The sequence below is a fragment of the Haliotis rufescens genome, unplaced genomic scaffold (assembly GCF_023055435.1).
Source record: "Haliotis rufescens isolate VD_foot unplaced genomic scaffold, xgHalRufe1.0.p SCAF_137, whole genome shotgun sequence".
Classification (NCBI taxonomy): domain Eukaryota; kingdom Metazoa; phylum Mollusca; class Gastropoda; order Lepetellida; family Haliotidae; genus Haliotis; species Haliotis rufescens.
Window position 1 is genome coordinate 346,558 of NW_025963821.1, and position 15,035 is coordinate 361,592.

The following is a 15,035-nucleotide window of genomic DNA, read 5'->3' on the forward strand; positions in this document are numbered from 1 at the left end:
CAGCCAAAGCGAAGTAAATAAAGGCAACTCCATCTGGCAGCATAAACATTATACAGGAAAGGGGAAATGTGAGGCCCAGATTCTTGTAAACAGAAGTGATACATTGTGTCCCTGATAAATGATAACATTTCTGCTTGCGTCAAATTACCCCACACACAGGACATAAGTTAATGCTTCAGACACTTTCTCAATGAGCAAGCCAATTAATAGCAATAACAGCTTATCTCCCGACAGCTGGTAACGGCTCAACCACAGAGTCTGCGTGACACACAGGCTGATACCATTACCCTGGTGTAAGCTGACACTCTAAAGCATCGCTTGCTTCAAACACGTGGTTATAATCACTTACCAGTTTTAACAATTATCTGGCATTGCCTAAAAGAACTAAAGGAATGTCAGTGTTGCCTTTACCAAACATTGTTCATTTTATTAATGCTGTACATTTACATTTCCATTGTTTGTTTCAAAACTAAAAAGTTAAAATAGTCTGCAAAATTAAGCTAATGAAAGGCTGTGATGTTAATGAGTGGAAATGTGTTCACACAAAGTTAACGGAGAAACGTTATTCTATAAATTATAGATGAATAGAAGATCCTTTTAAAACCTTTGAACAATTATTTATTTATGTAAATATATATTCATTTATATAACAATGGGTACATAGTTAGGTTATTATCTTGATGCCAGTATATAATATGTACAGAGAGGTAGATAAATAGATAGATAGATCTGTACCCAACGTTCAATTTCAGAATGGTGACATAACTCGCAGTATTCACAAAAAAATATAATACTTTTTCCAGATCAGCTTCATTCAAAGTCAATTTATGAACATAAAAATACTGCAATTCTTAAGATCAGTTATCTCAGATTGTATTCAGAAATCCAACCTAGCTGTCATATGACATTTTAATGTGGTTACAATCATTTCACGTTCCTAACTAGAATTCTTAGCTTGATCATTCACGCGATTGTTGTGGCTCACTAAAAAGGACATTAATAAGGAAGTAATGCAGGAACTTGTCAGATATAATATAGCCAGGATCAGCATTTCAGCAATGTCAGACTTCCACAAATCTGAGTCGGGTATTCATGTTTGACTGCGACATAGTATCTCAGCGGGCTGGCGCAATAACATTGGCATTAGTCTGGACTAGTACAATCACACGCACTTACGCACGCACGCGCGTACGCACACATAGCTATATTAGTGCGATAATGAACACAGCACCACAGTCACACATCATATTATGCAATGTCTGTGTCATAGTCTTCCTCCATAGCATCTGGTCCCGATAGACAATCAGATCTGTTACCAGTTAGGAGAGCTTTGCAGTACTCATGATATTCGCTTGGAATAATGCCAGATCTACAAAGAGATAACAAGCCTTTCTTCTTCGCATGTGATATTTCTTGCTTCCCAATGTACCTACAAGTAAGGGAGTTGGTTGTGTTCAGAGGTTTACCTCGTCTACTGCCTGCTGTAACCTTGATTTCTCTGAACTGCTCATCATTGTGTTCAGCTTTGAAGTAAACGCTGTCAGGGCTAGTCTTCATAAACCGCAGCCAGCGAATATTTAGCCAGTTAACAGTTTGATTGGAATAACGAGATAGGGGTCCTTCCTTCTTGCCATTCTGATAACAGTATCCCACTGGCTGGGGGACAAAAATACTTGTTTTCTTTTTGGATAATTCAATACTGGAGTGAATTGCATCGCACTCCATTTGGGTGTGTCCTGGCTCCAAGAATGTATGGTCAATGACACCAATGTGGTCAGTGGTAGTGACAGCAACATAGCAACATATTGGTTCCTATTCTGCCCTGTGCATGTATCTGAATACAGGATAACATGTTTGATGTTAGGAGGCATTGCTTTCAACTGTATTTGTAAACATGAGGCAATTTCGCATGAACCTCTCTGGGCACAGAAAACATGTACCGCTCTTGTGAACAGCATCATGCACTGTGAAATTATAACAATTCAGTTTTCTCATATAGAAAATTTCGCTTACTAGCGAACATGGCGTGTACAATACTGCCTTAAGGTCAAATGTCCCAACAAAGACAGAGGGCTCTGTCAAGGCATGTGCTTTGTCCTTAATCTTTGCCTCTCGAGCTCTGTTTTTTCTGGCTTGGTGTTCATTGAAATCCTTTGTTAATTGTTCTGTCAGGCAACCAGTGTCTCTTTCCCTGTAATATTGCTGACAAAGCAAACACTGGTCCTTCTTTGGTATATGGAAAGAACAAATATATTCTTTATTGAAGACGTTTCGTTAGATTACTGGTTCTTTGTTGTCTGCAGCACACCTTTCCTTATAAAGTTCATACATCTTTTTAATATTCAATTCTGGTCCTAAATAGTGCCTGTTTGTATCTTTTCTTGTGTAGTGGGCATCCATCTTGAAAATGACTCAATGAGTTGCCTCACTTTCGTCAAGCGATCACTGGCAGTTTTATTGTGTGGCTTATGTCTATCGCGACGTTCAGTGGATCCAAAGGTTCCCTGGCTCTTGTGCTGTAAGGCATGGCTGATGTATGACTCCCCAATGTCAAGAGTCTTCATGAAAAAATTCTTGCAAACAAGATGTCTAGTTCCTTCCCACTGTAGATTAAATGCCCGATAGACTTGTCGTTTCTTTTTCACCTTTTTTTCACTGTCATCCAGGTATGTACGGGATTTCTTTTCATCAGTGTTCGAACAAACAAAATCATTTTGCCTTTCATATGATGTCAAGCTTCTAAATGATTTAAATATACCGTGTCGAGCTTCTTCGGGGATCTTCTGGGAGCACTTATATCTACATTTTGAGCAGTCGACTGCTTTAACCGATTTTCCTTTCATGGTCTTCCCTTGCTGGTTTACATATTCCATTCCACCTAATCTCAACTGTTTCCTTTTATTTTTTAACCATGCCTCGGGCGTCGCACCTTTCTAGGAGGTGTATGGAAGGCTGCCGACTTTCTTGGAGTTGCAGATCGAGATGGGTTCTGTTTGTTTAGGGTTGATGTTGTATTACCTGATGACACTGTGTCGTCACCATGCTGTGAAGATACTGGAACTGGACTTGAAGTATTTGAAATGATCACAGGACCTTCTGGCATTACATGGTTGCGTTCATTTACAGCAGGACAAGAAAAATCAGAGATCCTGATGGATTGGAGACAACTTGCAGCTGATGTGGACGTTCCAGGACAGGTAGCTCTAGAAGCACCTGCTTCTGTTGTTTCATGTACTTGAGTACTGAGAAGATTTTGTGATGTTATTTTCTATCATTGTGTTTGACAAATGGTTGGCCAGTGGTGTGCATGCATCATAATGATCTTCAATACCTTTTTATGGGTGTAAATGCGAGGATTTTTCTTCTCTCAGTGCATTGTTGACGAATTGTGGGTTGGACATCAATTACAGGAGTTGATGCCTTGCTGGAGAAAATACGGACACAACGACCTGACCAGTTAGCAAGTGCTAATGGCAGGAAATCAGCAACCTTATTGGTGAAATATCGATTCATGCGAAGATGTTCCACTTCCAGTGAATAACTTTGCCATGTTTCCAGGTTGTTTTCCTCCACTTCAGCATAGAAATCGGAATAAGTGATGATATTATCATCAAGAAGATCACACAGTTGTTTCCTCAGTTCACATTCACTCACATTAAGTTGAAGTGCAGAAGCCTTAAAAAAGCAATTTCCATCAGCCGGTACCTTAAGTAACTTGTATCCATTACAATGCAGACGTTGTTCTAATCTCTCCGTGTGAAACTTTTTCATTTTAGATTTATACATGTAGTTGGTATGACTTTCATGTAATGTCTTCAGAACAACAGTTTCCACCAATTCCCCACTTGACCTTTCATGACATTTTCTATGAACAATATTCTTCTGATTTGGTATTCGCAATTCTGTTTCCGATTCAGTGGTGTCAGACGAGCATAAATCTTCTTCCTTCGGAAGGTACTCTTCTGATGATGTTTCGATGCTACTTTCAACATGTGTATGTCTATATTTCCCCAAATAAATTAAAGGTTCGTCATCAGAGCTGTCAAATTCATTTTCATTTCCTCCCTCACTGGTATTACTGGGACGTGGCTCTATGTAGTCTTGAGGGGCTTTCATATGCGCTGCCGACAAAGGATCTGGGTTGTCAGTAGTTTGTACCTGATTAGCATGCATGTTGGTTGCCGTCAATGGATCTGCGCTGTCAGTGGTTGGTAGCTGATCAGTTTCCATGTTGGTTGCCGTCAGTGGATCTTCGTTGTCAGTGGTTGGTAATTGATTAGCTTCCATGTTGGTTGCCGCCAATGGACCTAGGTTGTCAGTGGTTGGTAGCGGATTAGCTTCCATGTTGGTTGCCGCCAATGGACCTAGGTTGTCGGTGGTTGGTAGCGGATTAGCTTCCATGTTGGTTGCCGCCAATGGACCTAGGTTGTCGGTGGTTGGTAGCGGATTAGCTTCCATGCTGGTTGCCGTCAATGGATCTGGGTTGTCAGTGGTTGGTAGCTGATTAGCATCCATGTTGGTTGCCGCCAATAGACCTATGTTGTCAGTTGTTGGTATCTGATTAGCATCGATGCTCGTTGCCGTCAATGGATCTGGGTTGTCAGTGGTTGGTAGCTGATTAGCATCCATGCTCGTTGCCGTCAATGGATCTGGGTTGTCTGTGGTTGGTTGCGGATATGGTTCCATGCTCGTTGCCGTCAATGGATCTGTGTTGTCAGTTGTTGGTAGCTGATTAGCTTCCATGCTCGTTGCCGTCAATGGATCTGGGTTGTCAGTGGTTGGTAGCGGATTCGGTTCCATGTTGGTTGCCGTCAATGGATCTGTGTTGTCAGTGGTTGGTAGCTGATTAGCATCCATGTTGGTTGCCGTCAATGGATCTGCGTTGTCACTGGTTGGTAGCGGATTCGGTTCCATGTTGGTTGCCGTCAATGGAACTGGGTTGTCAGTGGTTGGTTGCTGATTAGCATCCATGTTGGTTGCCGTCAATGGAACTGGGTTGTCAGTGGTTGGTAGCTTATAAGCATCCATGTTGGTTGCCGTCAATGGAACTGGGTTGTCAGTGGTTGGTAGCTAATAAGCATCCATGCTGGTTGCTTACAAAGGATCTACGTTGTGAATGGTTAGTAGCTGATTAACATCCATGCTCGTTGCCATCAATGGATCTGGGTTGTCAGTGGTTGGTAGCGGATTTGGTTCCATGTTGGTGGGTGGTTGTGCCACATTATGGTGTAATATCTGATTGTTCTCGATAATATTGCAAGCTTCCAAAATGTCTTGATCTTCGAAGTCAGAATCAAACTCACTCATTTTCCAATGTCTATAGAAAGAAAACAAAAAAACAAAAGAAAACAATACATAGCACTGGTCTTGAAATATTTGTGTATGTGACATTATTTCTCAATTTACAATCTAACTTCATGTATCATATATTTACACTTATGTAAACTTTACATGTGTTTTTGAAAGTTGTTTATGTTAAAAACACAAGTATCACCCATGTCATTTACATACTAATTTATAGCAAAATTAACAAAAAAAATTCGCTGTGATTATCTGAAAACAACCAAGAACACACTAAAAGTTAACGAACACTGATTTGATAATGACTTAAACATAAAAATCGGTTATATAAATCATCAGACGTGTTGTTGCGTCGTAACTTTATAACAATATGAGAGATCAAATTTAATTTTTTTGTAAAATAACAGATAATTTAATTCAATTTACAGTTTTACTTACCTTAAACGTATTTATGTTGATGAAAATAATTTGGACTATGATATTTCCGTTGTAAGACGTTTGTGTAGTCGGGTTTATCTTCGTCGCCAGGACCAAGTAATGCCAACTAGTATAAGCTGACTGGAATTTAGCCCGGGGATCAGATATAAACATCCTGGGCCATAGAAGGCTAGCACCAGTTAACATCATCTGGTGCAGGGGGAGCGCTTATCTCTAATCGTAAACACAAACAGCCAGCACATCTCAAATGATTATCAGTTGTTACAGCTCTCCAATTAAAGGAGTCTAAAGCCTATTTCAGAGTGCTAGAGTGTGTCAATTCTCGATACGTTTTTCTGGCTTAATAGAATTGAGTGAAAACTTTAAGGTTGTGTATACCAGCGTGTAGTATTTTAGTATAGAACATCCTGGCGCAACACGAGAACAGAGTTAGGTGATAAGATGTTTATGTCTTGTTGAATATCTTTTAAAATATACAATGTAGTACATAGATATTTTGGCGTAGGATTATATATGGTCATACAATGTTTTGAAAGTCATAAAGTCAATTTTAATATTTTACAAGATAATGTGTTCCGACACTAACCCCTCGAATTGTTGATTTAAAATGTATTATCCCACTTCTGGTCTAAGGGATATGAGTAACAATACAGTAAAAAAATATCACCCTTTGCATTCCTATTCTGCTCGCAAGTTTAGACAGTCATTAAACATGGATCAAGTAATTCTTGTTTACTGTTTTGTCAGCAGGCGACAGGGATCACGTGTGCAATCATGTTACTATATAACCATAAATATTATACATATATAGTAACATGTATATATACTCTTCAAAAAAAAAGAAACTCAATACGGATACTATTGGCCATAAAAGCAAACTTAGCGGACTAAGAGGTGACGAGGTTTAATGTGTTATAGTGTCAGCGACAAATTTCCCGGATCAAAATGACAGCCAGGACATGCAAACCATTAGTCAGGAAACACATACAATTCGTAAAAACGCACCCAGTACATTAACAAGAAAGCCATGGCGCTGAACGCACTACAGCTGCAGCAGCAGTATGAACGGGATCAAAGTACAGGGTGTTTGATTGCCTGGCATCTGCGTCAACCGAACAGTGGCAGTTAAACAATATGCCAAGATTAACAGAAGTGCAAAGGAACAACGTAGTAGGCCGCTTGTAGGCAGGGGAATCCCGATCAGCTGTAGCCAGGATTTTCAATGTAACGCCCATCAACAGCTTGGGTCAACTCGTGATCGGCCAAGGTCAGTATGACCAAGAATATCCAACCCCGCCCAAGATGGCAACCTACGTGACAGGACGACCACAGCCATCTCAACAGCATCCCAAATACCCGGACTGCACAGAATCTCCTATCATACCGTACGAAACCTTTAAAGAACAGCAGGTCTACGCGTCATATTGAGTCGACAACATCGTCAACAACGACTGTATTGGTGTCGTCAACACAGAATATAGCCTCAACTGCGATGGAGAGATGTCTGGTTCAGCCACGAATCACGATTTCTTCTACTTCGATAGGATGGAAGAGCACGCCTCTGCAGACGTCGGGGAGAACGTTACGCCGGGAACTGCGTACAGGAATTGGACAGGTTTGGTGGGGGTACCGTTATGTTGTGGGCGGCTATCTCTCATCAGGGCAGGTCTATATCTACGGCAATCTTACGGCTCAGTGATCCTACTACACGTCCTCCCAATTGCAGCCAACACAACAGTGTATTCCAGCAGTACAACGCTCGACCGCATACAGCAAAGAATTGAACCCGATAGAGCACCAATGGGATGAATTGGATAGATTGCTACGCTAACGTCAACCACAACCCCATCCATTGCAGCTGTTGGATTGATATCCGCCAGTATAGTTCTTACCACTCGTTTTCCCCAACTGGTGATAAAGCTACAGGAGGTTCTTCTATCCTGGTGAAGCAGGGCATTTTCCATAGCTCTGTTCGACACAATACTACTCTACAAGCCGGTGTTGTCCCTGTTACTTTGAACATAGTGTTTACATTATGTTCATTGTATCTTCAACCTTCCTCAACTATTCGTCAATCAGATCTTCAGACTTTGTACGATCAGCTCCTGAAGCCCTGTATCATCATGGGCGATTTGAACTGTCATGATCCCTTATTGGGGAGTACTGATACACATAATAAGGGAAAAGTCCTTGAAGATTGTATCTCAAACAATGATTTATGCTTCTTCAATGATGGTAATGATACCTATCTTCATCCCGCCACTGGCACATACTCTGCCCTTGACCTTTCACTGACAGATTCAAATATTTTAAATGATTTTGAATGGTCGGTCCATGATGACATTTGTGGAAGCGACCATTTTCCAATGATACTTGCAACTATAAATCCGTCTGACGAACCACCGTCGACAAGGTGGAACTTTACAAAGGCCAATTGGTCTTTATTTCAAACACTAAAACTAAAACCAGACAGTTTCAGGAATGTTCCTGATCCTATACATCTTTTTTTTTCCTAATATATTGGAGATGAAAGCATTCCTAAGTCCTCTGCAAACCCTCATATACATGTACGTAAACCATGGTTCGATAAAAATTGTAAACAAGTTGGGAACAAATAGGAAGAGAGCTGAAAAATATTTCCGACGACATCCAACTGTCCACAATTTGAACAACGTTAAAATCAGGGGCGCTGAAGCAAAATGTACCTTTAAACAGAATAAAAGTGAATCCTGGAGGAACTATGTTTCAAAAATTAATTCCCGTGCACCTATGTCCAAGGTGTGGAACATGATTCAAAAGATTAAGGGCAAAGGATCTAAATCTGGAGTTCACCATATCAAAGATTTTAATACACTTTAACTACAAAATCCGAATTTGCTAACAAACTTGGAGACACTTTGGCAAACCATTCCTCATCATCAAACTACAATCCTCAATTTCAGAGGTTTCAAAAACAGCAGGAAAAGAAAAAAAAAGTACATTTTAACTCTGATAATGGTGAGGACTATAACGAAACATTTTGACTCTGCAGCAAGAGCCGACAACATCAACTATCAACTCCTTAAACACTTGCCCGATTCATTTTTGGAAACGTTACTTAGTATATTTGATGAAATATGGACATCCGGAAATTTCCCTTCTTCTTGGCACAATGCTATTATTATTCCTATTCCAAAGCCAGGATGGGATCATACAGATCAATCCAACTACCGTCCAATATCATTAACTAGCTGTGTTTGTAAAACCATGGAGCGCATGGTCAACAATCGATTAGTCTGCTACGTGGAGACCAATAACTTCCCGAGTGACATCCAGTGTGGTTTCCGAAAAATCAGAAGTACCATTGACCATTTGGTGCGTTTAGAATCGTTTTTTTTTAAAAATCCACTGTCAACAAACAACATACTGTATCAATCTTTTTCGATCTAGAGAAGGCATATGATACAACGTGGAAACATGGTATTTTAAAATATTTGCATGAATTTGGATTGAGGGGCAGATTACCTCAGTTTATATCTCAATTTTTAAACCACAGACAATTTTAAGTACGAGTGGGATCTACCCTGTCTGATCATTTCGATCAAGATCAGGGCTTCCCTCAAGGCAGCATACTATCAGTCCCCCTTTTTATGTTCCAAATATAATTCTCACAGGTCCATTTTTACAGACGGGTCCAAGGATGGTGGCAAAGTTGCAAGTGCCACCATCATTAGATCAAGAACTGTCACCTCAAGAATCCCAGATTTTATTTCAATCTTTACTATCCTAACAGCTTTGACCTATATTCAACAACAAAACCAATCTAAAAATTTCATTATCTCCTCTGATTCGTTATCTTGCCTTCAGGCATATCACCTTATCACCCTATTGTCCTTGACATTTTAGAACTCTATAATGATCTTTCTACTGGCCAATATGACATCGTCTTTTGCTGGTTACCAAGTCATGTAGAGATAACAGGTAACAAAAAAGCCGATGATGCAGCTAAAGCAGCTATTGACAAACCGTTATCTCCACTTCTGATCTTGTACAGTGATTTCAAACCAACCATCAAATCTTATACTCGGGATCGCATGCAAAAGAGGTGGGACACCCAAGTAGGAAGCAATAAACTACACGAATTGAAACCAACAATCGGTCATACCTACTTGGTTGTCAGTCAAGACATGACAATGTCGTTTTCCGAAGATGTCGTATTGGCCACAGTTCGTTTACACACGAATATCTGCTTAAGACAGACGAGGGCGAACCTCCAAAGTGTATCCCCTTTGATGAAAAGTTCACCGTCAAGCATATATTGCTTGATTGTGTGGACTTTCCAGTCGCAAGGGATTCACATTACCAAAGCTTAAATCTGAAAGATCTCTTTTCCCGTGTCAGCGGGCATCTCATTATCAGCTATTTTAAGGAAATCGGTCTTTATAATAAATTGTTAATATGTATGTGAATAATTAAATAATTATTCTTAAATTGGTGTGATGCTATTATCATCTGACATTACTGAAGGCTCTGTCCAGGAGGTTTACGTAGCTTAAAAATATTGTCCTCCTGTATGACACACAATCCTATCATAATCGATGTTACTATCATCAACCAGTGTTTTTTAAGCCAACTCATTTCTGAGAGTTTTTTGACATTGGCTAGTATTATTTACAACTACCAGTGGCTAAAGTGATGACGAAAATCCTGCTGGGGTTTCATGCAGGAAGCAGAGGTACTGTAGGTCCCCATGATCCCCAGCCAGGTGGCCCTGCTTTGGTTGCTGGTGGCCTATGGCCCATGTTTTAAAACTGTATTGTGCATGGTTGGCATGAATTGATTTTAATATTCATTGGCTTAAATGACTCAAGTGTTTAATATATTAAACTTGGTCTCGTCGCTATATGACTAAAATAATGGCGATGCGACGTTAAATTTTAACTCACTCATTCACTCAGCAATATTCCAGCTATATGACGGAGGTCTGTAAAGTATGAGTCTGGGCCAGACAATCCAGTGATTGACATCATGAGCATCGATCCGCACAATTGCGATACGATGACAAGCATCATCCAATTCAGCAAGCCTGACCAACCGATCCTGTAAGTCGCCTCTTACGACAATCATAGGTTTGTGAAGACCTATTCTACCCCGATCTTCACAGGTCCCTGTGCTCTCGTAACGAATCATAATCGATCGATCTTGAACCGCCAGGTGTTGTCCCGTGTGTCTTATAACGGTCCCACAGTCTTGTAATAGTACTTTGTGCTACGTGGAAAAACCTGGATACGGACAAAGACGATTCTTCTGTTTGCAGTCGACTGATGGCGTGTTTGGCTTCCTTCAGTCGCTGTTCACTTCCTGTAATCTTGTGATGGCATGCAAATGAAAACCAATCGTTTTTAGCCCAAAAGGTGATGTTGCACATGCATGTCATGATGGTGTGTTTTGGCACTCAAGTGCTCTCACGTGGGTGTACTGTCCATCTTTTCACCAAATTTCTGGGTGTTCATGTTTGTTTTAATGTGTCTGCGCTGTATGTGTCACCATGTGGATTTCTGTGTGTGTGTGTGTGTGTGTGTGTGTGTGTGTGTGTGTGTGTTTATGTGTGTGTGTTTTGTATGTGTGTTTGTGTGTGTGTGTGTGTGTGTGTGTGTTGTGTGTGTGTGTTTTGTATGTGTTTTTGTTGTGTGTGTGTATGTGTGTTGTGTGTATGTGTGTGTGTGTTTGTGTGTGTGTGTATGTGTGTTGTGTTTGTGTGTTTGTGTGTATGTGTGTTGTGTGTGTGTGTGTTGTGTGTGTGTGCATGTGTGGTGTGTGTGTGTGTGTTTGTGTGTGTGTATATATGTCTATATATGTGTGAGTGTCTGAGTGTCTTTCTTAGTGGGTCAGTGTGTGTTTGTGTGTGTGTGTGTGTTGTGTGTGTGTGTGTTGTTTGTGTGTGTGTGTATGTGTGTGTGTGGTGTGTGTGAATGTGTGTGAATGTGTGTGTTTGTGTGTGTGTGTGTGTTTGTGTGTGTGTATATATGATTATATATGTGTGATTGTCTGAGTGTCTTTCTTAGTGGGTCAGTGTGTGTTTGTGTGTGTGTGTGTTTGTGTGTGTGTGTGTATGTGTGTGTGTTGTGTGTGTTTGTGTATGTGTGTGTGTTGTGTTTGTGTGTATGTGTGTTGTGTGTTGTGTGTGTGTGTGTGTGTGTGTGGTGTGTGTGTGTGCATGTGTGGTGTGTGTGTGTGTGTGTGTTTGTGTGTGTGTATATATGTCTATATATGTGTGAGTGTCTGAGTGTCTTTCTTAGTGGGTCAGTGTGTGTTTGTGTGTGTGTGTTGTGTGTGTGTGTGTGTGTGTGTGTTGTTTGTGTGTGTGTGTGTGTGTGTGTGTGGTGTGTGTGAATGTGTGTGAATGTGTGTGTTTGTGTGTGTGTGTGTGTTTGTGTGTGTGTATATATGATTATATATGTGTGATTGTCTGAGTGTCTTTCTTAGTGGGTCAGTATGTGTTTGTGTGTGTGTGTGTTTTTGTGTGTGTGTATGTGTGTGTGTTGTGTGTGTTTGTGTATGTGTGTGTGTTGTGTTTGTGTGTATGTGTGTTTTGTGTGTGTGTGTGTGTGTGTGTGTGTGTGTGTGTGTGTGTGTGTGTGTGTGTGTGTGTGTGTGTATATGTCTATATATGTGTGAGTGTCTGGGTGTCTTTCTTAGTTGGTCAGTGTGTGTGTGTGTGTGTGTGTGTGTGTTGTGTGTGTGTATGTATGTGTGTGTGTGTGTGTTTTGTGTGTGTGTGTGTGTGCGTGTGTTTGTGTGTGTGTATATGTCTATATATTTGTGAGTGTCTGAGTGTCTTTCTTAGTGGGTCAGTGTGTGTTTGTGTGCCCATATGTCTGTCACTCTGTCTATGTCTGGGAGTTCATGTCTGTTTTAATGTGCATGCGCTGTATGTGTTTGTCACCATGTGGATTTCTGTGTGTGTGTGTGTGTGTGTGTGTGTGTGGGGGGGGGGGGGGGGGGGGGGGGGGGGGGCAGTGTGTGTTTACAACATTGAAAACCAAACTTTACTTGTTTGAAAAATGCACTAAAATATTGGTGTCACGGGAACTTTTGTTGTTGAGTATAAATTTGCAGTCAGTTGGCCTATTACTGTTTCGTTATGTGAGTGAGTTCCATGTTCAACATTCAGCTGAAGAAAAGGGATACACGACTTTCCCAGTTGAGGGGGGCGAGATCCATCTGAAGAGATACAATGTGGGACGTACATGGGACGGAGCCTTAGAGATGTGCCGGTCTGACGGCGCCACACTGGTCAAGATAGACACCGCGGAGAAACAGGACATCGTCAGAGGCTTGTTCAACTTCAAGGACTACATAAACAAAAGTAAGTGACACTGTGAGTATAACTTCTGATTTCTACAGATTTCTGTAATCAACATGTGATAGACTAATAACTCGCAAGATCCATGTGTCTAAGGGCACTTTTAGTGTGCAATTCAGAGACATCCCACTGCCTTATCCGTTGTATGTAGTTGTCACTAAACCAGCGTACCAGTTATAATGGTTCTTAAAATAATTAAACTAGAGCATCGCCTTATTCAAAACACTTCAGTAGTTGGTGTAACCAATTATTACATACGACAAGGTGAACTATGAATAGAAAAGTTAGTGACACTGACAGCACAGCTTCTGATTTCTATAGGTTTCTGGTTTCAACATGTGTGAGACTAAAACCCGACAATATCCAAGTCTAAGCAACCCATTCTTGCCATAAAAGGCGACTCTGCTTGCCGTAAGAGTCGAGAAACGCGATCGGGTGGTACTGCTCGCTGATTTGGTTGATTCATGTCATCCTATGCCAATTGCGTAGATCGATGCTCATGATGTCATTCACTAGAGTGTCAGGGGACAAGATTCGATTATTTACACATCGCTGTCATATAGCTGGAATATAGCTGGAACAAAAGATGTGTCAGTCACACAAACCAATCAATCACAGCCTCTAGTCCGTCATTACCCTCGTCTGCCCCCTCCCATCAGTTATACAGAACATAACTTACAAACAGTTCAATCACCACCTTCTGTAAAACATATTCTCCCGTCAGTATCACAGTCGCGTCAGTCATACCAACTAAGAAGTCAGACATTCCGGTCAATCACACCCCTTCGTCAGTCACACCCTCTCGTGACAAAACATTTAGTTTAATCACGCCCTCCCGTCAATCACACCAACAAATCAGTCACACACTTCCGTCAGTCACATCCATCCTCTAGGCATAACCTCCAGAAAAACAAAATATCCGATACTGTAGCGTCTTCACATCATTCCGCCACTCACACACCCCTCCGTCTCACTCTCCCGTCAGTCACACCTGCCCCTCATTCCCTCCAGTTGGTGTTTCAGAGGAGCCCTGGATTGGACTGCGGAACACAACCAGGTCAAACGTCTACAGATGGACTGACGGTTCCGTCCCGACGTACACGAACTGGTACAAAGGGCAGCCAAGCTTTACATATGAAGGCCATGACGAGGACTGTGTCCTGATCCTTTCACAGATGTTTGGGTCTGCATGGAACGATGATGACTGTAGTAAAATACGCTGGTTTGTGTGTGAAATGTGATTTGAAAATGTTCACCAAATAATGCCTGCAGCACCTGCCTATCCAATCATCGTTCATCAGGGTAGAATGTCAACAGACAGACAAGCATTTCAGTTATAGCATGGCGTGAGAAGTGATGCAGATCTTAGACATAAGCAACTTTTCACACACACATATATCCCTCTTACATTTAACTCTCTGCCACTAAGTACCAGTGTAACTGACGGCACTAATATCCCGTGGAGATGGGACAAGAAAGGACAGATGCCTTGTTGTGTGAAGGAGATGTCATGTCGATCTTTCACATACCCAGAAACATATCAGGGACTCAGGGCCGAGTAGGGTGCAACCCATGGATGAACAGGAATACCCCAAAGCCCAACCACAGATTAACTGTAGTCATATGAAACAAGCGCGAGTTGTTTAGCTTCTTTTGAGTAGTATATATATAAGACTAAACTACTTGTATACTATCGAGTTGTTTCAGTTAGCAATTCCAAACTTAATGTTAGCTAAATATAACCTTTAAATTAAAGTATTATGCTACTTTTGTTTTATACAAAGTCGTTAGATCAGATTATAAATTTGTTTGAGTTGATTGGAAAATGTTCGTCATTCAGTTTGCGTCCATGTTTAATCAGTCAGGGTTGCCTATCGTGGAATTTCAATTCCTGCTATAGAACCCGGCTTTTCGCGTGCTTTGGCAAAGTCACTGGAGCCCGCGTAAAAAG

The 15,035-nt window shown here is 41.1% G+C and overlaps 2 protein-coding genes across 2 annotated transcripts in view; one reads left to right on the top strand and one right to left on the bottom strand.

Moving 5' to 3' along the window:
• Positions 1 to 4,743, bottom strand: part of LOC125378973 (protein FAM186A-like) — a 41,495-nt gene extending 36,752 nt beyond the window's left edge. Inside the window, exon 1 of the mRNA XM_048394999.1 lies at positions 4,159 to 4,743. Within this exon, the coding sequence (XP_048250956.1) occupies positions 4,159 to 4,743 (585 nt within the window). The remainder of the gene's footprint in view (positions 1 to 4,158) is intronic.
• A 2,023-nt stretch (positions 4,744 to 6,766) lies between these two features.
• On the top strand, positions 6,767 to 14,325 carry LOC125378974 (collectin-12-like). Its single transcript, XM_048395000.1, has 3 exons — positions 6,767 to 6,815; positions 12,893 to 13,087; positions 14,108 to 14,325. The coding sequence occupies exons 1-3, from the start codon at positions 6,767 to 6,769 to the stop codon at positions 14,323 to 14,325; spliced, it is 462 nt and encodes a 153-aa protein (XP_048250957.1).
• The last annotated feature ends 710 nt before the right edge of the window (positions 14,326 to 15,035 follow it).